The 25,321-nt window shown below is 34.7% G+C and overlaps 1 protein-coding gene across 12 annotated transcripts in view; it reads left to right on the forward strand.

The window, feature by feature from the left end:
• The window catches only part of LOC128214665 (multiple PDZ domain protein-like), a 170,903-nt gene extending 158,890 nt beyond the window's left edge, over positions 1 to 12,013 (forward strand). For 9 of the 12 annotated variants that reach the window (XM_052921243.1, XM_052921246.1, XM_052921248.1 and 6 more), the window contains 5 exons: positions 164 to 187; positions 5,645 to 5,814; positions 6,885 to 6,999; positions 8,129 to 8,258; positions 8,541 to 12,013. In XM_052921243.1, the coding sequence (XP_052777203.1) occupies positions 164 to 187; positions 5,645 to 5,814; positions 6,885 to 6,999; positions 8,129 to 8,258; positions 8,541 to 8,814 (713 nt within the window). In that variant the 3' untranslated portion in view covers positions 8,815 to 12,013. Of the gene's footprint in view, positions 1 to 163; positions 188 to 1,779; positions 3,043 to 5,644; positions 5,815 to 6,884; positions 7,000 to 8,128; positions 8,259 to 8,540 lie in introns of those variants that run through there. The other 3 variants (XM_052921247.1, XR_008257953.1, XR_008257954.1) reach the window with 3 other exon arrangements.
• Positions 12,014 to 25,321: the final 13,308 nt, after the last annotated feature.

The raw sequence follows: 25,321 nt of genomic DNA on the forward strand, positions 1-25,321 counted from the left end.
ATGAAGCAAGTAAACTGAAACAGATGTCTCTAAATTCGTAAGAAGAGCTGCATCTGAGGAGTTAAGATTTTAAAAGTACATGTAATGACAATGATGTTAACTTGAACAAAGTTCTGAAAAATAAGCTGATTTTTTTCATCAGTTTGTACTTATTATTGTTTAGTGGCATCTCCTGATTCTGATATAGGTATTGGACATTTTCCGCTTGTGTAATGCATTACTATGACTCACATATTTTGTTTTAGCCAATTATTAGTGAATATTTGGAACAATAGACATTATAGGAGCTTTTTTGTTTCTTACATATTGTCATTGTTAGAGAGGCATTTCAATGTTTAAAATTGTATCTTTTGTACGAAGAAATGGTTTAAGATTATTAAAATGCATTTACCAAAATAAAACAGCCTTCAGTGTCGCAGACACTTGCTAGTTTATATGGAAAATGCGTACAAATAACCCTTTAACCAGCTTGGTGATTAAGAATATATTTTGTCTACTGACTCAGCTTCTTTTTAAGTCTACTGAATCAATTTAACAGCTGATTTGCCGAAACAAATGTAAGACATTTATGAAAAATACTGCCATCAAACTGGACAAAATATAATTTTGAACACTAATCATTTATGCTGCGTATAATTATGTATTCTACACCAGTGCACCTTCTGTTTAGGCTGAATATACTAATGGCACTTACGTGCAACAGTTTATGTAATATTAACTCTTAAAACTTTGCAATGACTCTGGATATGGAATTATTTGAGGAAGATTGACACCAACAAAATGGCATACACTTAGTGGGATAGATTAAAGGTTGTTTTCAGTGTCCGGCATTTTAGTACCTATTATGACAATAAACCTTGTGTGAAATTTTAAGACATTGAAAAAAAAATGTAATCTTTTTGAATGATTATCGCCCATCTTGTTTTCCAGTTAATTTTGGTAACTACACAATTATGAACTTTTTTCATGGTGAAAGAAGTAATATGGCTACAGTTATTCTTTGTTAGCTTGTCTTAAATTCAAATAAAAATAGTCGAGCTGTTCTTATGCCCTTGTGTCGTTGCCCACAGCACTGTTATGCAAAAACTTAGAAAGATATTTAAATGAAACTTGGAATTCAAACATGTAAAGCAACACCCATTACTCTTGTTTTAATAAGGATATGTCTCTTGTTTGACTTAAAGGGACTAGACGCCAGATGATACAATTGCAAGATAAAAAAAACTGATAGCGATGTGTACAACAAATGCTTACAGATATATCACATCACTTACTATAAATGTAACTTTCGCAGTTTTTGCGTATTTTTTTCCAAATTTAATTTTACTGGGGTCGTTTTACCACATAAATACTACTAATTGTTATAATAAAATGGTTTATGTATCTGTACAAATAACGTGACTTTCACATGCTAAAAAAACTCACTTTAAGCTTGGAAAACGTATTATTCCCTATTTTAAAACTGGTAAACTCGGCTGAGACAGTGACAAAATACTCTTTTAATAATTTAAAAGTGGCATATTATCAGCCTCATATTGACAATTCTAGGCTTGTTTTGAGGAAATACTCAATATGCTGATTCTGGGACCATCTGGTGTCTAGTCCCTTTAAAGCAGCACTTACAGATGAGCATTGATGACACTTTTTTCTTAAATTCCTTGTTGTTATCATTCAATTTATAAGTATTGGTATCTGTTTGATTTTATTTGAAATGCTGTTGGGAAAGTCTTTCGCTGTGTTCTAGACTGGTTCAAGAATATTATATTTTCAAATCTACAGGTGGCCAAAATTCCATAAAACCCAATTAAGTCTGGTCATATCTTGAAGGAAAAAAAATGTATATGTATAAGAAAACATATTAGTATATTGTTATTATGATATGAAATATATAATTGTATTTTTGTTATGGTTTATACTATATATAACATAGCCTACATATCTTTTATTTTGTTATGTTACAGTTAAGTTTTGTGAATTAGGCTTAAAAATAAAATTGTTTGTCTCCACTAACCTGACCTTCGATGTTTCTTCCTCTTGACTACACTTTATTTGCTGTTGTTTGGATTTTTTTTGTAATATCCTTATTAGTGTTTTTGGGGTTTTTTGAAGAAGAAGAAGAACATGTTAAAATTTGACCATTTTATATATAAATATTTCTACAATTGTGATGTACCCTGATATCTGTTTGATACAGAATCTCAGTCCCCCCCCCCCCAAAAAAAAAATAATAAAAAACCTACCTACCTTTTTTTATTTTTAGGTGTTAGTGGAAACAAAGAATTTCTTTTTTTTGTATGCTGTTTTTGTTTCAACACATTTTAGGAAATACTATTAAAAGGATAAAAAAAAAAAAGGAAATTAGGAACTGCATGCCCTGTCATGAAAAGAAATTAAGAAGTTGATATAGTTTTTTTACAGGTGAAAAAAATAAAAAAAATATTCATTAAACAGTATCAGCAATATGAAAAACTGGAAAGCATGAAAAGAACAAAGACGATCATCTTATTAACGATCATAATTTAATAATTTGATTGCTTTTTCAAATTGGTAATTCCAAGTAGGATTATTTATTTTTTTCTCAACAATTTTTTTTATTCAGGTCTTAAAAATGACCATCATATACAGTCGAAACCTATTGGCTAAATATCTCTTGGCTGGATTTCCTCGTGGACTGGAACTGGATGTTTAAGAACTGATTTTGTTTTACTCCTGCTTGGCTTCATATTTGCGAGGCTAAAAGTATTTTGACCGGTCTCTGGGATATCATGCCAACAGGTTTCGACTGAAGTTTTGATTTGCCAATAACTCTTTTAATTTAAATATTGACTTTAATGAAATTTTTAACTACAATCTTGATCTAATGATATTTTTGTACACTCATTTATAAAATGGCCCCAAAAAATTGAGTTAAAGCAATAACTTACTAAAAAAAATCAACGTAAGTTAAAATTAAAAATATATCTATATAATTCGATTGGCTCAAAACGATCCACAAGATATGGCCAGACAGCTAGGGAAATGGGTTTTCTACGGGAAAATTGTGTAAGTTTTAAGAATGCATCATATGGAATCATGGCTTTTGATGTTCAGAAATTTTGCTGAAATCTTGCTGTTTTATTTGCTTGCTCAAGTTTTATGCATGCTTTTGTTTATTATTTTTTTATCATACAAGTTCTCTTTAAAGAAAAGATAAAACAATTTCTTATGTGTTTATCGTGGTAAATCTTAAAGATGATTAAGACTTCTAACAATAGCATTTCTTGTTCTAAATTATCATGATTATTGGATATATTTTAAGTTTATCTTAGGTTTTAGTATATAAAGAAAAATTAACAACCCTAAAATATATTGGGCGTTAAAAAATGATTTTGGCATGCTGCAGTGATATGAAACTTTGAAAACATGTTTTATATGCAAGATTTCAGTAAGATTTTCAAGCAGCTTTTAATGTTTCCTTCCTGTATATGTCGAAGCGTCGTAAGATAATTTACTCCACCAACTTGTATTTTTATATCTATAACACAGTTCCATACAACATAACAAAGATATTATCCCACAATCCTACAATGCACAATCGCACTGATATAGACCAAGAATTATTTATGTTTAAGCTCATCGATATGTCTTTTTGAAAAGCAAAAGATGGTCACCGGCCATAACTCAATAAAAGAGTCAAGATATAAACAGTGGTACTCATGTTTACAGAGACAATATTCACATGTATATCAAGACCCGTTACTCTTGCTTTAATAATTGTTCAGTGATGTCCTTTGCTTTTCAGAAAAAAAAGCTAAAGACAAGTGTTGGCATTTGTCCGGTGGTGATCTTGATTTATCGCCTTATTAGAATTATGTTTAGTATTAATGATGAAAATGTCATCAAATTTCACAATACACGTCTATATCGAAGCCCATAACTCTAGCCGCAGACCAGAGTTGGTATTTGATCTTGATGTGTCTTCTTGTTTAAACTATGTTTAGTATTACCCAGTTGATACAAATGTCATCAAACTTCGAACGAAAGTACAGGGTCCGTATACACAAATGTCTTGAGTCAGAGTGTAAGACTCGGGCTCAGAAAAGAGAATTCTTAAATGTTTCAAAAAATCTATAATATGACTTATTTCGACAAAAGATGTGTGCCTGATGGTAGGACAGATTATTCGTAACACAAACATCAGTTTTTACCATCTTTGCTTCTAAAGTAGCATTTTTACAATAAAATTAAGATTTAGCTTTTCTGATTCTGACTCTCAAACTCAGGAGGTTAGTGAATACAGGCCAAGCTTGTTACCACTTGTGTTTTATCAAAAGTATTACAGCCAATCACATACAAGAGATTTTCTGTTTGCACAATGGTTAACACATTAGCTAGTTGACATGACACCAAACCACCATGATATAGATATTCATAGCTGTCAAACAAATGGAGAGATTTACTAGTCACATGATAACCTGGACGAAACATTAATGCATGTGGACTTGGATTCAATATATTTTCTTTTATTTACAAAGTATACAATGAATGGTCTTAATCCAATTTGAGTGAAAAGTTTGCCGGCCCAGTGACATTTCCACCCTTTATGTTTTAATAAGCAATTGATAACTATCCCGATTGTTTTTATTGGACGACAGATTTTTTAAGAGTAAAGCCTTGGTGTTGTTGTTGATGTCTGCTTCATCGTCATGCACTCACTTGGATACGGTAACCGGTGTTGTTTTCGATGTCTGCTTCATCGTCATGCACTCACTTGGATACAGTAACCTTGGTCATAACTCAAAAACCATTCAAGATATTCAAGGAACTTTGTACACATGTTGCCAATGGCAACACCCACATGTTAAGCAAGGCCAATAACTCTGGATTTAATGTTGTTGAATGAAAAACAACAACAATTGCAACAACAACAACAGATTGTTTGTGTTTGGCTGGATGGTTTAACTGGTTGCACTCTTGAAATGAATTCCATTAATTTGCAATAAACAACAATGGTACGTTCATGATATTATAAACTTTTCTATTTATGAACATTATAGCACAAACATATACATTCCCCTGTCATTTTTTAACTTTATAAAAAAAGTTTTTTAATTAGTCGAAGCAAAGATTCATGAATAAGAAGGAAGCATTGTAAGTTCACATTATCATTTTTTATATATAGCTTATTGCATGAGAATATACTTCATTGTTAAATTAAATTCATATTATTTAAGTTTTTATTTCAGATATGCATGAATATTTATTACAATAATAGAACTTCAATGAATGAATTATAGTTGCCTGGCATTTTTTCAAGCATGCCAACTGGTATAGTCGTACTAACATGATCTGATATGATTTGCTATAGTTGTTATACGGAATGTGTATGAAGGCAAAAATCATATGCATTTATAAACGGATAGGTTTTGGTACTAAGAAAGAGAAATTAACACATTTTAAAGTCAAAATGATCAACCATGTATTTTCTTTCTTTCACATGAAGTACTAAATATAAGCCTAAAAAATGATAAACTGGAATATCGATTTTGAATATTGTCCGAAATTTATCCCCTATCTGTACAAGATAAATATTTTGTTTATTTTCCTCACATGAATATCAATATCCCTCCTACTAATCTTCCCCCACTTTTCGTTTCCTTTTCAGAAAACAGTGAAGATATAAGTCACATCCGTGTTATAGAGCTTGAACACGATGCTAACGGCTCTCTTGGGCTCAGTATAGCCGGCGGAGTCGGTTCATCACTTGGAGACACGCCCATCATTGTTGCCAACCTTACATCTGGCGGTCCTGCAGAGAGATCTCGTAAACTAAAAGTAAGTAATTTTAAGCTTACGGCTTCTTCTGGCTCAGTATAACGGGTGGCTCCCTTTGGTCCAGTATAGTGGGCGGGATTTGTTAATCTGAAGGGGACATGCCCAGCAGCTTACCCCTTAGAGTCCTATAGGGAAATCAGGCAAACTTTAAGTAATTTGACACTCAAGGTTTCCTCTCGCTCTTTAGAGTGGGTGGAGCCCACTTGGGTTTAGAATAAAGGGCAGAGCTTACTTGGGCTCAGTGAAGTGGGTGGAGCTCACTTGGGTTCAGAATAAAGGGCAGAGCTCACTTGGGCTCAGTAAAGTGGGGGGAGCTCATTTGGGTTTGTAAAGAGGGCAGAGCTCACTTCGGCTCAGTAAAGTGGGGGGAGCTCACTTGGGCTCTGTATAGAGTGAAGAGCTCACTTGGGCTCAGTTTAGCGGACAGAGTTCACTTGGGTAAATTGGGTGGAGCTTACTGTGGCGGAGCTTACTTGGGCTCAATACAGTGGGGGGAGCTCACTTGGGCTTAACTTATTGGGAGAGCTCACTTGGGATCAGTATTGTGGGGTCAGCTCACTTGGGCTCAGTATAGCGAGTGGAGCTCACTTTGGTTCTGTATAGTCAGTGGAGCTCACTTGGGCTCAGCTGTGCATGGGTCACTTTTTTCATTAGAGCGGGTGGAGCTCACTTGGGCATAGTATAGCGATGGAGATCACTTAGGCTCAGAATTGCCGGCAAAGTTCACTTGGCCTTAGTATGGCGGGCAGTCCCAAGGTCACACAAACTGGAGATAAGAAGTTTGTTTTGATCGTTATTGACCATCTTTCATATTAATAAGGTCAATCATTAAAAGCACAATGTCTTGGTTCAATGATTGTATGAAATGGCTTATTTAGTAGAAATAAGATCCAGCTGTAACGGCTAGGAGTGGGATTTAATCTCAGGCAGGGGCATTTTCACATGTCAGAATAGGAATCAGAAAAGAAATTTGATTTTTGGAGCTAGGAAAGGATTTGAGCCTCTGATTAATAATCAATATGGTATGTTTCCATGTTTTAAATTGCACTATTTCATCTGCATGTTCCCAGGTTGGAGACAGGATCCTGAGTGTGAATGGTGTGAGTACGGAGAAGATGGACCATGACCAGGTGGTCAGCCTGCTCAAGTCCTCCCAGCCTCCTATTACCCTCCAGGTCACACAGGGTAGGTACTTCAATCTTCCAATCACACATTGTGATACACATGCTCTTTTAAACATATTTTAAGTCAAATACGTTTGGATTCCACACTGCCATTACAACTAACATAACATAGGGCAGGTATATATGTCACACTGGGCAGGTTTACCATTCTCACATTACATATAATGTCACACAGGTCAGGTTTTCCACCCTTAAATCGCACATACTGGGCAGATTTACCATTCTCTCATCACACTTAATGTCACACAGGTCAGGTTTTCCACCCTTAAATCACACATACGGGGCAGATTTACCATTCTCTCATCACACTTAATGTCACACAGGATAGGTGTTTTTCAATAATTATTACACATAATGCCTCACAGGATATGTGTACCATTTTCTTGTCACACTAACCCGGTAATGTCACACAGGATAGGTTTTCCATCCTTCAATCACATGAAATGTCACACTGGGAAGGTTTACCATTCTAAAGTCACACTTTGAGTCATACAGGGTAGGTTTTACACCCTTTAACCACATGTAATGTCACACAGGGTAAATTTACCATTCTCTTGTCACACATAATGATACACAGGGTAGGCTTTCCATCCTTCAATTTTATTTAATGTCACACAATGTGGGTTTAAATTCACATGTAATGTCACACAGGGTAAATTTCACATTCTCTTGTCACACTTAATGTCATTCAGGGTAGGCTTTCCATCCTTCAATCTCATGTAATGTCACACAATGTGGGTTTAAATTCACATGTAATGTCACACAGGGTAGATTTACCATTCTCTTGTCACACTTAATGTCATTCAGGGTAGGCTTTTAATAACATGTTATTTTACACAATGTGAGTTTACTATTCTCCCATCATACTTTGTCATATGGAGTTGGGTTTTCTATCCATCCTTCACACACTGGGTTAACCATTCTCCCTTCTTACTTATATCACACAGAATGGGTTTACAATCCTTCATTCACACTTAATATCTTGGTAGGGTCACATTTTAAAGTACACAATGTAGGTTTTCCATTCTCTGGTGTAAACAATACAGAACATAACATTGTTAATGTATGTGGAAGGTTCTATGCAGGATGCAATTTACTCCATAAATTACTCCTCTTGTTTCACCCAACAGGAGAGCAGACGCAGGTGAGTGTGAGTGGGCGTTCTTCATCAACCAGGGGCTCAACAAGGGGAACAGCATCTGACACTACAAAACTCACTCCATCCAGCCCGCAGGACAACAATGTCTTTGAGGACGATGAGTATGGGCTTTGTTTTTTTTAAATTTCCATACCATTTCAGTTTGTTTCTAAATTACTGCATGATTTGAAAGGTAAGTGTAATCATTCTGATGGATTAACCGTGTTATTGTATGACCCTGGTTATTGTGTTGTTACTGTTATGTACACACTATTAAAAGTGGCTGTATAGTTACTTTCTTTCTCAGTGTGTAAATAAGTGTCTAAGGAATTTGGCTAATTATTTGTTATACAGAAGAAATTGAGTATATGATTATTATAAAAAGCAATACACTCTTCTTTCAGTGTGCCACCGCAATACAAGACAATAGTCCTAGAACGAGGTGTAGACGGCCTGGGGTTCAGTATTGTCGGCGGCCATGGAAGCCCACACGGGGATCTCCCTATATACGTGAAAAATGTGTTCTCCAAGGGAGCTGCGTCTGAAAATGGCCAGCTCAAACGCGGTGATCAGATTCTGTCCGTGAACGGCGCCAGTCTTGAGGGTCTCACACATGAGGAGGCAGTGAACATTTTGAAAAATGCAAAAGGCTCTGTGATAATGAATGTGTTGTCCTAGCAACCAGACATTTCTTGTGGAGATGAATAAATATTTAAGGAATATGAAGTGAAAAATGATGTTTGTTTTATGAAAAACTGGAGATAACCTCTTCTTTTTTAATTTACCACAAAAAGACTCATTGTTTTTTATGGTTAAAATTGCAATCAAGATGTTTGAAAATGAAATTATGCATTTGTCTTTTGTATGGTTTCATTGTTACGATTATTTTTTATTTTTAATTGGCTCACGTTTGTAAATTGTTGATATTAAACATTTTTCTCAAGTTAGTTTCCTCTTTTGCTAAAAGCTCTTTGCATCAAAGGTCGTCTGATGATCTTTATAATTCATTTCAAAAGTATATTATAATGTCCACTGAAAGTTGTAAATAATTTTACATTGTGACGTCATAGCAAACATATAGACTTTAATAAATAAACTATAGTTTGTAGAATTGCGACAAATAATAATCGCGAATATCTTAGATAAACTACTGAAACTAGATAGGTAATAAAAAAATTGTTAAGGGGGTTTTGAGAATTCATTATGATGATTTTTATTATATAGACCGTAGAAAACCTTATTATTTTCAGTGTATATTGTTTATATTTTCCGTGGTTTTAATGTTTGATGTTTTTTCGTATTTTTATATCAATTTTCCAAGGTTGTGACATAAGCAATATTTGTTGTATAAATCTCTGCTACAGTCGATAATTATCTTCCTTGATGTGGTTGCGTTGCGTTTGTTAGATTTTGATTAATAAAACTTGTGATTTGTTTTCATTGTACAAAAAAGTTTATTTACGACACTTTCTTATTTAATTGGGGTCGATCATTGAATTTTTTTATTGAATTAGATTTTATTTTTTCTATATCGTTCATGGCAAATATTTATTTGTAACTATGTTGAGTTATCATAAAAATATTGGGTAAGAGATCTTTTGTTAATATAATGAAAATTGGCTTAATTATTTAGTGACCAAGTTTTGTCAATTTTTCGGGAAAAAATGTTTTCACAATATTAATCAGTAAGGAAGCCTTTTACCCATTCTTTTTAAATATTTATATCTCTGAAATTTGACTTTTAATTTACTCAAAATAAATTATTTATATTACGTTCAAAAATATAAAATATTCAAGAAACATATTCTGTCATTACGGTATACATGTAGATCACTGGGCTTACTTAAATTAAGTTAAGCCAATTTGGACGGGGTTTTATATGTAAACAAGAGACATATGAGGTGTTCAGTCATTTAAACAGCAATTTTTATCTTTGTGTTCTCCGATCAACGTTTTGCCTGTCACTTGTCAGATTTGAAGCATTCCATATACACTATTGAAGTGAAAGGAGTTCGGATAGTATCTGTATGAGTTGGCCTACATGTTAAAATTATGAAAAAAACCTCATCTGAAATCATATTCTTTACATGAATGTATTTCAAGAGTTCAATAAATTATGTTGTTTTCTTAAAATTTCAAACTTCAAGCTCTCCAAAATCAGAATTACTTGAACAATTCAAATATTCCAAAATATTGTTTTACTATAAAGACACATGTTAATGTTCTGTAACCCCAAAAATAACAAAGTTCCTCTTAAATACTGAAATATTCCTTATTGGAAAATAGGACAATCCCTAATTTAATTATTCAAGATACTGTACCTCATCCTAAACTTCACATAAAAATGTAGACTATTCTGTTAATTGTTACTTTTAAAAATAATGTGAAACTATCCTTTTTACTTGATGTCTGCCGATAAAAGAGAAACTTGATTAGATAATATTTATCTTACACTGTCAATAACCATTTTTATGTAATTATGTATAATTTAGAGCTCTTGCATTTAACTATATTTTCATTTTAAACAAATACATGTGTATGTAATAATTGGCCAGCTGTATCCTTTTATGTAAAGTCCCTTGTAAGTATCTTATAATAGGATTAAACTAAGGTCGCTATTTCTGTTTTGGTATAATTTGTATAGTATCTCACTCTAAATATGAGCTTTTGGACTTAAAAAAGAAATTGTCTTTATGATTCACTCAATATACTTATTTTTATTAAGTAAAAGAAGAATTAAGTAAGAAACTTGGCTTAATGAAACAAAGTACATATAATTAAGCTTGTTACTCTAAAGAAATTTTAGAAATATGGACGTGGTTGAAATTGAAAACTCTTTGGGTTGCCAATTGGATTAGATTCGGGTCATGTGTGCTTCGTCTGATGGGATCTGCCAATACAATTACACTTGAGTCAGATTTGAAACTCTGTTGAATCAGTCATGCTTGAATCAATTTTGTATTTTTGGTACAACTCTTGCATCAAGTTTGTTTCGGGAGTTGTTATGATCTAAAACATGGCCATTTATGATTGTTTGCTTAACATTCCATTACACTTATATTTATGTTAATTTTGATGTTATCTGAACAACGCAGGTATGCTTTGATCAAAAAGAGGGATGATCCAAAATAAACAGGATTGTTCTAATATAAAATATACAGTATAATAATATACATCAAAATATACATTATCAAGAGGCAGGGAGTATCTGCTACAAACACTAAATATTGTATGGCAATGGTGTGTATGGTGCAAATGTTACAGTGGTCCGAACAGGGGCACTATATATTAAAGGGCACCCGGCAAACAGTTTATATATTGTTATATTGTTACACTTAACAACTCAATATTTTAATCAGCAAGCCAGTCCAGGTAATTTTGGATCACCCCTTGTATAACCTCTGTTACAAGAATCAGTTTTATGCTAAATTTTCAGATTGTAATGTTTCAGCCATTTTTAGCTTGTCTGTTATAAGAAAAAAAAGTAGAGGTACTGTGATAGCAATTTGTGTTGTTGACCACAGCATCGTGCACAAATTAACTTTGGCAAGAATTTGAAGAAACTAATGTGAAAGATATTCAAATGAAACTTGGATTATAATTCTCACATGTAAATCAAGGCCAATAACTTTTATAAATGTTGAGGTATGTCCCTTGTTTGACTGAAATAAAAAACAGACGGGCATTGGCGTTTGCTCCATGGCGCTCTTGCTATTGGTATATTATCTGTACTTGTTTCAAAACCCTGAAATCAAACCCTGTTTTCATGTTCATTACTTTCCATTAATACTGTTGATTGATATGTTAACTATTTGTTAAATCTATTATAGGTAAACTAATTATTCTTAATCACATTTATAATAAATGAAAAACTATGGATTGTTTTGTTTGTCAAAACCATTGAACTGGGTTGAATTTATTTACACCCATCACTTGCTGGCCAGTAATTCGAGGGTATTACTATCAAACCACCACCACCAACAAAATATGAAAGTATATAGAATTGGCGTCTGCCATCCTTTCATGTAGACATCGGTTGTCAGGTAAGCGCAGTTATTATAGCACACTCACTTCTCACCAATGTCACTCAATTTCTGGCCTGATAGCATGTAAGTTTGGATGTTGGTCACAAGGCCGAACAAGTGGGGTTTCACCAGGTTGGTTTCCGTTTTAATAAAGCTTATGATATGACTGCATATGACAGCGGCACATTGAATACTGACCATATTGAGACGCCAATGATCTCTCTACTTATTTAGCAGTTAAACCAGATGTTAAAATTATATTTTTTATGACATTTACATTGTGTAGCTACTTTTTAAGTTTCATACCTCACTAAACTGGCTAAACTGATGATATTTGTCAAGCTATTGCCTTAATAGGAGCATGTAAGTTAAGTTGGTGGTCACCAAGCCAGACAGGTTCGTTTTCTCCGGGTACTCCAGTTTCCCATTTTAATTAAGCCTATGGGTTGATTACATATTACAGCAGCACATAGAATACTGATCTTATTTATTCACCAGTCACTCTAAGTTATGTATTAAAATGAATCTTGTTATGACATTTACATAGTGTAACTCAAGTTCCAAACCTTGATGAACTTGCTTAACTGATATTTTATGTTATTGCCTTTAGAGGAAAAGCATTATCATCAGTCAAGTAGAAAATCAAAAGTATTTTTAGTCCCCTACAGGTTTCACCGGAGGACACTTCAGATTTACCCTCCGTCCATCTTTCCATCCTTCCGTCTGTCTATCATTCCGTCCGTCCACAAAAAAGTAACAAAGCTAGGTTAATGAAACTTAGTATGTGGAAATATGGAGATTATGCACATTAGTTTATTCTTTTCGTCAGACAAAGTAATGCAGAGTTATGGCCCTTGACTTATTAAAAGTATAGCCAATTTGGTCCTGTGATAACTAAAAAGGTTTCAAAGCTAGGTTAATGAAACTTAGTATGTGGATATGGAGATTATACACATTAATTTATTTATATCGTCAGGAAAAGTTATGCAGAGTTATGGCTGTTGACTAATTCAAAATATAGCTGTTGACTGAATACCAAAAACGGTCCTGGTATAACGCAAAAGGTATCAAAGCTAGGTTAATGAATTTGAGTATGTGGAAAGAGGGTAATTTGCAGATTATGCACGTATTTTATTTTTCGTCAGACAAAGTTGTGCAGAGTTATAGTCCTTTACTTATTAAAAATATAGCCAATTTGGTCCTGTGATAACTCAAAATGTATCAAAGCTAGGTTTATGAAACTTAGTATGTAGATGAAGGGTAAAATGGAGATTATGCACGTTAGTTTATTTTTTTCGTCAGACAAAGTTATGCAGAGTCATGGCCCTTGACTTATTAAAAATATAGCTGTTGACTGAAAAAATATCGGTCCTGGAATAAGTAAAAACGTATCCAAGCTAAGTTAATGTAACTTAGTATATGGAAAAAGGGTGATATGGAGATAATGCACTTCAGTTTATATTTTTCGTCAGACAAGGTAATGCAGAGTTATTGCCTTTGACATTAAAACTATAGCCATTTTGGTCCTGTGATAACTCAAAAAGTATCAAAGCTAAGTTAAAGAAACTTAGTATTTGGATAGAGGGCAATACGTGAAAAGTAGACATTGGTGATCTGGTCGGTTTTATGGCTTAAACTGTTGCATTTTGATGGATAAAGTTTACCATAAATGCCATTAGTTCACTACCACATGGGATGGGTTGACTTTTAAACAACTTTGATTTATTGGTAGGATTTGTTAAAGTTTTCATGGAGATTCTCATGAGACACGCTCATCCTTTTCACAAGGCTTTAAACTGGTAGGGGACACTTGGCGCCCACTGCACGGCGCTCTTGTTTATCCTGGGATGCTGAGTGTGTGTGAATATTGGCCCTTGTTTACGAAACGGGTCGATTTCTTGAAGCTACTTTAGTCTGTTAGAACAGGATCATGCTAAGATCACTATTTTTCATGAATATTTTTGATATTGTTACTTTTTTGAGAAGTTTTTTGACTTCTCATTATTGGAGTTATATGTCTGATAATCATGAAAAAGATTTATTTATCAAAACAGGTTAAAGTGTTTTTAAAATCAGGGCCAGTTTCTCATGTGTGAGTTCAGACCCGCTTGACTCAGAACTGCAAATCTTTATTCCATTGTAACTTTCGTTCTTCATGATGAGATTTGCTTACAATATTAGGATATGATTAAAAAATACTTTTGATGTACCCTTTAAAAGCACATTACTTCATGCATTATGTTGATAAACCGCATTGCTCAATATTTAAAAGAATACAAAGTCTTGAGCAAAACATTGTGCTTGAGTAAAACCCAGTACCAGTTACTCTATTATATTTTCATCAAAATTTGAACAAAAAACTCATTTTTGCACTTAAAAGTCTGTGCTGCTTTTAAATGTTGACGCTGTTTTCACCATATTCGAACATTAGTGCAAGGGCTGGAATTGTTGCGAAAGGATGGATGGTGATTGAAAATAATGTTTATCATTCGCTTAAATGTTTATGAGCAATAAGGAGCTAAAACAAGGGCTTTTAGATTGTTATGAAGGATATAATGTGTTATAACAAATACACCCATCATTATACAATTTGAACTTCAACGTTATATTAAACAATGAAGAACAAAATTTAATTAGAGTTGGTCCTTCAATCCAAAACAAATTCTGAAAATGGAACGTTGGACTTTCTTTGCAGATGGAACGTTGGACTTTCTTTGCAGATGCCAACATTCATCAAATGTCCAAGTTTCATTGTGTTAAAACTGTGTGCAGCATTAAATTTAAAACTAGACTTCCGCAAATCAGATGTGTATACTAAGGGTTATTATGGCCTTTGACCTGTTGACCCCAAAATCAATATGGGTCATCTACTGACCAAGAACACTGTACATACCAAGTTTTGTTTTTGAAATTGTAGTGTGGCGCCGATGATGACGAATCCTCGGACGACGAAACAGAACAAAGTAATCCCTATGTGTCTTCACAGACGATTAAAATATGGTTGAACTCGAATCTACTGATGGTAATAGATCGAGACTTGCTTAGTGATTGCACATACTATATTTTTTATTTATGAATTTTACTTAAAATCATGCTGTTCCAAGTGTCACAGATACAGTTTGAAACAATTCTCTATTCGTTGCAGTAAACTCTGTTCCACTGATGTCTTTCATATTGGTTTTTCAGAAAAGTAACCTAATCAATCTATCACTGTTTTTCTCAGGCAACGCTTCTGCCGTTGAGCAATTTGAAACAAATTTCGATTCATTCCCAAGAGATCCATTTTCAGGTCATTTTAAGTGGAAACATTTTCGGACACATTTTCAGAATCTAAAAAGGGGGGTCACTCCCGGTGCGAGGTGATACAGGAATCCAGTGGATTTCACGTGAAATCCACTCAAAACGTGAAATCCACTCAGAACTCAGTTATTTTAATTAATAATTTATTTTTTTTGTATACATATTAGAAAGTGCCTCATGAAGGGTTTATATTTCAAATTTTATTGAAATTGGTCAAAAAATAAAGAAGTTAGAGCAATTTTTCATTTTTTTCCAAAAATAGATCGGAAATCGAGGTGAAATCCAGATTCCGATAGGTGAAATCCACTCATTACTCATTGATTTTAATAAATAATTTTCTGTTTTTGTATAATTATTAGAAAGTGCCTCATAAAGGGTTTATATTTCAAATTTTATTAAAATTGGTCAAAAAATGAAGAAGTTAGAGCAATTTTTCATTTTTTTCCAAAAATAGATCGGAAATCGAGGTGAAATCCAGATTCCGATAAGTGAAATCCACTCATAACTCATTAATTTTAATAAATAATTTTCTGTTTTTGTATAATTATTAGAAAGTGCCTCATAAAGGGTTTATATTTCAAATTTTATTGAAATTGGTCAAAAAATGAAGAAGTTAGAGCAATTTTTCGAAAATAGATCGGAAATCGAGGTGAAATCCAGTTTTCGAGAAGTGAAATCCACTCCTAACTCAGTTTTATCAATTAGTAATTTTTATTTTTTGAATACGTTTTGGAAAGTGCCTAATAAAGAGCTTACATTTCAAATTTTATTGAAATATATCAATAAATGAAGAAGTTAGAGCAATTTTTCGGAAATCGAAATGAAATCCACATTTTGACAAGTGAAATCCACTTTTTCAGACGTGAAATCCACTCATAACTCATTGATTTTTAACAAATTAATTTTTTTGTTGAACAAATAATTGATAAGGCTTTATCATGTGTTTATATTTCAAAAATTATTCAAATTGATCCAAAAATAAGAAAGTTGTAGACCTATTTTGAAAAAAAGATCGGAAATCGAAGTGAAATCCACATTTTGACAAGTGAAATCCACTTTTTCAGACGTGAAATCCACTCATAACTCATTTATTTTTAACAAATTAATTTTTGTGTTGAGCAAATAATTGAAAAGGCATTATCATCGGTTTATATTTAAAATTTAAATGGAATTGGCCCAAAAATGAAAAAGTTAGATAAATATGTTGAAAATAGATCTGAAAGCTAAGTGAAATCCACATTTTGACAAGTGAAATCCAATATTTGGTAAAGAAATCTACTAAGTGTAAAGAAATAAATTCTTTCAAGTATCTTAATATTTATACAGTAGTAGTTTGTGTCCGATGATTATATTTTAATGTTGTTTTTTTGTTTTATTTACTTACATTAGTATCATTTAATCCGTTTTAGTCGTGATATCTTATATAACATTAGATCTAATATCTGAATCAGTTGAGATGCAATATTTTGGTTTGTTTTTTTCTGTAAGTAACCACTACCCAATATATTAGTTCTATAATATCGTTTAATAATTACTCTTGTCTTTGATCTATATCTATCAAAGACGAGGATCACGACTCTCACGTGCCGTTACTTTCGCGCCTTTCGCACTTAGCGGTTAAGGTGATACATCAAATATCCGAGAAAGTTGACATAACATACTCGGCGGTAATATTAAAGAAGTTTAGTACAATGGCAGTAATTATTTCATGCCGAAATAGAATTTGAGAAGATATGGTAAGTATAAAATGTATCAGAAATGGCAATTGTCATTGCTATGTTTTTATTTTTTATGCTATGAACATGTAGTGTTGGATATACGTATTATTTGATATTTAAACGGATAATTAATTGTTTCTGTGTATTTTGTGTTATTATATTTGGATATTTAAAAGGATAATTAATTGTTTCTGTATATTTCTGCTGTATTTGTTCATAAAATGGGAACCTTTCCGTGTAGTGTCTGCCTTGAGGCATGTGCACTTGACTCAATTTATTGTGATAATTGTAAGTTGTGGTGCCATCGTACATGTTGTCAAATGGGCAAGCTTGAGCTTAAGTCTTGGGACCAACGTCATCTCAAGTTTGCGTGTATAAAGTGTGCTTGTGTCGGGGATGAGTACAACTACACAGCAGCACTGAATCGGTAAGTGTAATATATACTTAGCATATCTTATAATATGCTTATTATTGAAAACGGAGACGTTTTATATGAGTTAATGCAATATTTATTCATTTCAAAAATATATTTCATAATAAGTTTAAGTACATTAACAATCATGAATAAATATTACAACATTTAAATGAATGAATGAAGCACATTTGAAAACATAAATAACAACAACTATATAACAACAATAAATTAATAACTACGTGTTTTTATAAGCACATTTGCAAAGATGGTCAGTACGGGAAAAGGAAAACGGTCAAGGGCAAGAGAGTATTTGTAATTTTAGACCCCCAGCCTGAGTCTGATAAGATAATAGAGGTTCAACGTTACTACAAAACCCTCAAAGTCAATAAAGAATACAAAAAGCGTGTCTCATGGTTAAATAATGCGTCAGACTCTATTGCCCTTGTAGAATATGTCGGAAGCTATCCTGGTATTGGTCCATACGGAGATGGATTACATGTTAAGGAATATGTTCGAGTCCCTGGCTATGTATTAGACGAGATAAAAGATTTGTCTTCTAAGGTCAAACCCATGGCGATAATGAATGTGCTTAAAACAAAGTATGACGAACTTGAACGCCCAGCATCTATTGCAGCGGTGCGTAAAATAGCCCAACGACAAAAGGTCAAAGTAACTGAAGGTCAGGGTCCGTCTTCCAATATAGCAGATCAAATTGTTCAGCTTGACAATATGGTTGCTGAAGGTCATCCATTTGTACGTTCAATGATAAGGAATAGCGGCAAACCCCCTTGTATCATTATGTATACTGATGAGCAAATAGCTGACATAAAAAGTATGTGCTGTACTGGTCAAACTGTTTTGGGGATGGACAAAACATTTATGCTCTGTAAAATGCATGTCACAGTCACCTGTTATAAGAACATGTCTGTTGTTCGCCATAGAACTCAGGCACCTCCTGTCTTTGTCGGTCCCATGTTCATTCATGACAATAGTGACTACGAAACATACAGTCACTTCTTTCATCATTTGAAACTGAAGTTGTCTGACGTCAAGGTTTCACAGCTTGTGATAGGCACCGACGATGAGAAAGCCATGGTCAAAGCCATTCAGTCAAATTTCCCTGAAGCTACTCATGTTTTGTGCACTAGGCATCTTAAGGAAAACACAAAACATCAGCTAACTGACGACGCTGTTGATAGGAAGTGTAGACAAGATCTAATGGAACAGATCTTTGGCAATGAAGGTATTTCATCAGCTGATGATACCATTGCATTTGAGGCCAAATGTACAGACATTGAGAACAAGTGCTCTGATATTTCTCAAAAATTTCTCAGATATTTCCAAAGTAGATTAAAGCCCCTTATTAAAGAGAAGGTCAATGTCCCATCGCGACAAGGTCTCATTAGTTCTAATTGGACGAACAACAATTGTGAATCCATGAACCATGTTCTCAAGCAATCGGTTGAATGGAAAGCAAAAGGCCTAACTGTCTTTGCTAAATTAGCCGAAGACCTAGTCAAAGGACAGTCGTCAGACCTCAGAGCTGCACTCATTGGGTCTGGTGAGTTCCGGTTGTCTGACAGCCATTCCCAATTCTTGGTCTCAAAACAAGAATGGCTTAATATGACATTGGTCCAGCGGTCAAACCATTATAAGCGGTTTCGACAGCACAGACTTAAACGCCCCAATTTGGTTACCTCCAGCGACGGACAATCGACCGTGGTTGAACCACGAACAAATGGTAAAAATGGTTCTGTTGTATTTGTTTGTTTCTTTTTTTATTTATTTTTATGATTACGTATATCAACCAATGTACATGTATAAATAACCATAAATAAATGTCTGGCATAAACAAATAATACAAAACAATATTCGGATTATTTATTAAATTTTTAAGATTTTCAAAATTCGAAAGTAAAAAAGGGCCATGATTGAGGGCGCCTCCACGTGGTATGGCCTGGATGTGTATGGATATTGTGTTTATCATGAAAAAAAATAAACAATTATACATACACAACAAAACGCCCTCACAATATAACTTCAACTTTCTTGTTTTTGGATCAATTTGAATAAAATTTGAAATATAAACCCATTATGAAGCCCTTTCAATTATTTGCTCAACACAAAAATTAATTTGTTAAAAATAAATGAGTTATGAGTGGATTTCACGTCTGAAAAAGTGGATTTCACTTGTCAAAATGTGGATTTCACTTCGATTTCCGATCTTTTTTTCAAAATAGGTCTACAACTTTCTTATTTTTGGATCAATTTGAATAATTTTTGAAATATAAACACATGATAAAGCCTTATCAATTATTTGTTCAACAAAAAAATTAATTTGTTAAAAATCAATGAGTTATGAGTGGATTTCACGTCTGAAAAAGTGGATTTCACTTGTCAAAATGTGGATTTCATTTCGATTTCCGAAAAATTGCTCTAACTTCTTCATTTATTGATATATTTCAATAAAATTTGAAATGTAAGCTCTTTATTAGGCACTTTCCAAAACGTATTCAAAAAATAAAAATTACTAATTGATAAAACTGAGTTAGGAGTGGATTTCACTTCTCGAAAACTGGATTTCACCTCGATTTCCGATCTATTTTCGAAAAATTGCTCTTACTTCTTCATTTTTTGACCAATTTCAATAAAATTTGAAATATAAACCCTTTATGAGGCACTTTCTAATAATTATACAAAAACAGAAAATTATTTATTAAAATTAATGAGTTATGAGTGGATTTCACTTATCGGAATCTGGATTTCACCTCGATTTCCGATCTATTTTTGGAAAAAAATGAAAAATTGCTCTAACTTCTTCATTTTTTGACCAATTTCAATAAAATTTGAAATATAAACCCTTTATGAGGCACTTTCTAATAATTATACAAAAACAGAAAATTATTTATTAAAATCAATGAGTTATGAGTGGATTTCACCTATCGGAATCTGGATTTCACCTCGATTTCCGATCTATTTTTGAAAAAAAATGAAAAATTGCTCTAACTTCTTTATTTTTTGACCAATTTCAATAAAATTTGAAATATAAACCCTTCATGAGGCACTTTCTAATATGTATACAAAAAAAATAAATTATTAATTAAAATAACTGAGTTCTGAGTGGATTTCACGTTTTGAGTGGATTTCACGTGAAATCCACTGGATTCCTGTATCACCCCGCACCCGGTCACTCCTGTCAACTTTACAACATTTGGAGTTACTTCCTCCCGAAACTGTCGTTACCATGGTAACTGTCAATTGTGAGAGTCTCCTCACCATCCGGTTTATACTCACAGGTAACAGCTTTCTCAATAGCTACTTGCCAATGACAACCACTACTGGCCATATTTGTCTGTGTTAAATACATATGATGTATTACTGATTGGTTGTATGCTGGGTTGCAGAGCTTCATGCAAACATTGTCCAATTATCAAAATTTTTTGAATACAATATAATGACAGAAGGCTTATGCTTATGTTGCCATCTCCTTGACTTCTGATCATTAATGTATCATGAAATAATTGTTACTATGGCAGATTTATGGTCTATATGCGTACGGCACTAAGTAGCCTTGTAAAAATTTATTATATATAATCTAATAGCATAATGTCTAAGGGTATTGCATATGAGGATGCTGCAATAAATCCTTTGGTATTTCACAAGTTGTTCAAAGGGCTAAACCTCAAAATGTTTCTATTGAGAAAGCTCTGCTTGCTGTGAGAGATACTGCCACCGGAAGATAATGACAGTAATATTAATAAGTGTGAAAAAGGCAAAAGTAGGCGATTGATTGCTGGCCATACACTGATCGTTGATTATTGAGTATTGATTTACTTCTCATGCTTCGCAAATGGTGGGCAAATGAAAAAAAATTTTTTTTAATATGTTGCATATCAAGTTCCAAAGTTGCCAACAAACAAACTGCATTGCAACCACGGAACAATCATAGACCAGTCAACATACCGTCGTTCACCGTCTGACAACTACTTAAGACACTTTCAGTTTCGTTTACCGGCAAAAGTTGTGACAAATACCTTCAGCCTATCAAAACTCAGTCACCTGATCAGCAAACACTGACACATTTACACACAGCATACCCGTTTAACCAAATAATGATTAGAGGTTTCCCAATATCAAACCCCTGCAACCGAGTAACCATTAGTGGTTGCCCAATATCAAAACTTTTCAACCAAGTAACGATTTGTGGTATCCCAATGTCTAACCCCTTCAACCAAGTAACGATTTGTGGTATCCCAATGTCAAACCCCTTCAACCATGTAACGATTTGTGGTATCCCAATGTCAAACCCCTTCAACCAAGTAACGATTTGTGGTATCCCAATGTCAAACCCCTTCAACCATGTAATGATTTGTGGTATCCCAATGTCAAACCCCGTCAACCAAGTAACGATTTGTGGTATCCCAATGTCAAACCCCGTCAACCAAGTAACGATTTGTGGTATCCCAATGTCAAACCCCATCAACCAAGTAACGATTTGTGGTATCCCAATGTCAAACCCCGTCAACCAAGTAACGATTTGTGGTATCCCAATGTCAAACCCCTTCAACCAAGTAACGATTTGTGGTATCCCAATGTCAAACCCCTTCAACCAAGTAACGATTTGTGGTATCCCAATGTCAAACCCCTTCAACCAAGTAACGATTTGTGTTACCCCAATGTCAAACCCCTTCAACCAAGTAACGATTTGTGGTATCCCAATGTCAAACCCCTTCAACCAAGTAACGATTTGTGGTATCCCAATGTCAAACCCCTTCAACCAAGTAACGATTTGTGGTATCCCAATGTCAAACCCCGTCAACCAAGTAACGATTTGTGGTATCCCAATGTCAAACTCCTTCAAACGAGTAACGATTTGTGGTCTCCCAATATCAAACCCCTTCAAACGAGTAACGATTTGTGGTATCCCAATGTCAAACCCCTTCAACCAAGTAACGATTTGTGGTATCCCAATGTCAAACCCCTTCAACCATGTAACGATTTGTGGTATCCCAATGTCAAACCCCTTCAACCAAGTAACGATTTGTGGTATCCCAATATCAAACCCCTTCAACCATGTAACGATTTGTGGTATCCCAATGTCAAACCCCTTCAACCATGTAACGATTTGTGGTATCCCAATGTCAAACCCCTTCAACCAAGTAACGATTTGTGGTATCCCAATGTCAAACCCCTTCAACCATGTAACGATTTGTGGTATCCCAATGTCAAACCCCTTCAACCAAGTAACGATTTGTGGTATCCCAATGTCAAACCCCTTCAACCAAGTAACGATTTGTGGTATCCCAATGTCAAACCCCTTCAACCAAGTAACGACTTGTGGTTTCCCAAAGTCAAACCCCTTCAACCAAGTAACGATTTGTGGTATCCCAATGTCAAACCCCTTTAACCAAGTAACGATTTGTGGTTTCCCAAAGTCAAACCCCTTTAACCAAGTAACGATTTGTGGTATCCCAATGTCAAACCCCTTTAACCAAGTAACGATTTGTGGTATCCCAATGTCAAACCCCTTCAACCAAGTAACGATTTGTGGTATCCCAATGTCAAACCCCTTCAACCATGTAACGATTTGTGGTATCCCAATGTCAAACCCCTTTAACCAAGTAACGATTTGTGGTTTCCCAATATCAAACCCCTTTAACCAAGTAACGATTTGTGGTATCCCAATATCAAACCCCTTTAACCAAGTAACGATTTGTGGTATCCAAATGTCAAACCCCTTCAACCAAGTAACGATTTGTGGTATCCCAATGTCAAACCCCTTCAACCAAGTAACGATTTGTGGTATCCCAATGTCAAACCCCTTCAACCAAGTAACGATTTGTGGTATCCCAATGTCAAACCCCTTCAAACGAGTAACGATTTGTGGTCTCCCAATGTCAAACCCCTTCAACCATGTAACGATTTGTGGTTTCCCAATGTCAAACCCCTTAAAACGAGTAACGATTAGTTTTTCCCAAAGTCAAACCCCTTCAACCAAGTAACGATTAGTGGTTTCGCAATGTCAAACCCCTTCAAACGAGTAACGATTAGTCTTTCCCAAAGTCAAACCCCTTCAACCAAGTAACGATTAGTGGTTTCCAAATATCAAACCCCGTCAACCAAGTAACGATTAGTGGTTTCCCAATATCAAACCCCTTCAAACAAGTAACGATTAGTGATTTCCAAATATCAAACCTCGTCAACCAAGTAACGATTAGTGGTTTCCCAATATCAAACCCCGTCAACCAAGTAACGATTAGTGGTTTCCCAATATCAAACCCCGTCAACCAAGTAACGATTAGTGGTTTCCCAATATCAAACCCCGTCAACCAAGTAACGATTAGTGGTTTCCAAATATCAAACCGCTTCAACCAATTAACGATTAGTGGTTTCCAAATATCAAACCCCGTCAACCAAGTAACGATTAGTGGTTTCCCAATATCAAACTGCTTCAACCATGTAACGATTAGTGGTTGCCCAATGTCAAACCCCGTCAACCAAGTAACGATAAGTGGTTGCCCAATGTCAAACCCCGTCAGCCAAGTAACGATTAGTGGTTGCCCAATGTCAAACCCCGTCAACCAAGTAACGATTAGTGGTTGCCCAATGTCAAACCCCGTCAACCAAGTAACGATAAGTGGTTTCCAAATATCAAACCGCTTCAACCAAGTAACGATTGGTGGTTTCCAAATATCAAACCCCATCAACCAAGTAACGATTAGTGGTTGCCCAATGTCAAACCCCGTCAACCAAGTAACGATTAGTGGTTGCCCAATGTCAAACCCGTCAGCCAAGTAACGATTAGTGGTTGCCCAATGTCAAACCCCGTCAGCCAAGTAACGATTAGTGGTTGCCCAATGTCAAACCGCTTCAACCAAGTAACGATACGTGGTTTCCCAATATTAAACCGCTTCAACCAAGTAACGATTAGTGGTTTCCAAATATCAAACCCCGTCAACCAAGTAACGATTAGTGGTTGCCCAATGTCAAACCGCTTCAACCAAGTAACGATTAGTGGTTGCCCAATGTCAAACCCCGTCAGCCAAGTAACGATTAGTGGTTGCCCAATGTCAAACCCCGTCAACCAAGTAACGATTAGTGGTTGCCCAATGTCAAACCGCTTCAACCAAGTAACGATTAGTGGTCGCCCAATGTCAAACCGCTTCAACCAAGTAACGATTAGTGGTTGCCCAATGTCAAACCCCGTCAACCAAGTAACGATTAGTGGTTGCCCAATGTCAAACCCCGTCAACCAAGTAACGATTAGTGGTTTCCCAATATCAAACCCCGTCAACCAAGTAACGATTAGTGGTTGCCAAATGTCAAATCGCTTCAACCAAGTAACGATTAGTGGTTTCCCAATATCAAACCCCGTCAACCAAGTCACGATTAGTGGTTTCCCAATATCAAACCCCTTCAAACAAGTAACGATTAGTGGTTTCCAAATATCAAACCCCCTCAAACAAGTAACGATTAGTGGTTTCCCAATATCAAACCCCGTCAACCAAGTAACGATTAGTGGTTTCCCAATATCAAACCCCTTCAAACAAGTAACGATTAGTGGTTTCCCAATATCAAACCCCGTCAACCAAATAACGATTAGTGGTTTCCCAATATCAAACCCCGTCAACCAAGTAACGATTAGTGGTTTCCCAATATCAAACCCCGTCAACCAAGTAACGATTAGTGGTTTCCCAATATCAAACCCCGTCAACCAAGTAACGATA

The sequence above is a fragment of the Mya arenaria genome, chromosome 13, assembly GCF_026914265.1.
Source record: "Mya arenaria isolate MELC-2E11 chromosome 13, ASM2691426v1".
Lineage (NCBI taxonomy): Eukaryota > Metazoa > Mollusca > Bivalvia > Myida > Myidae > Mya > Mya arenaria.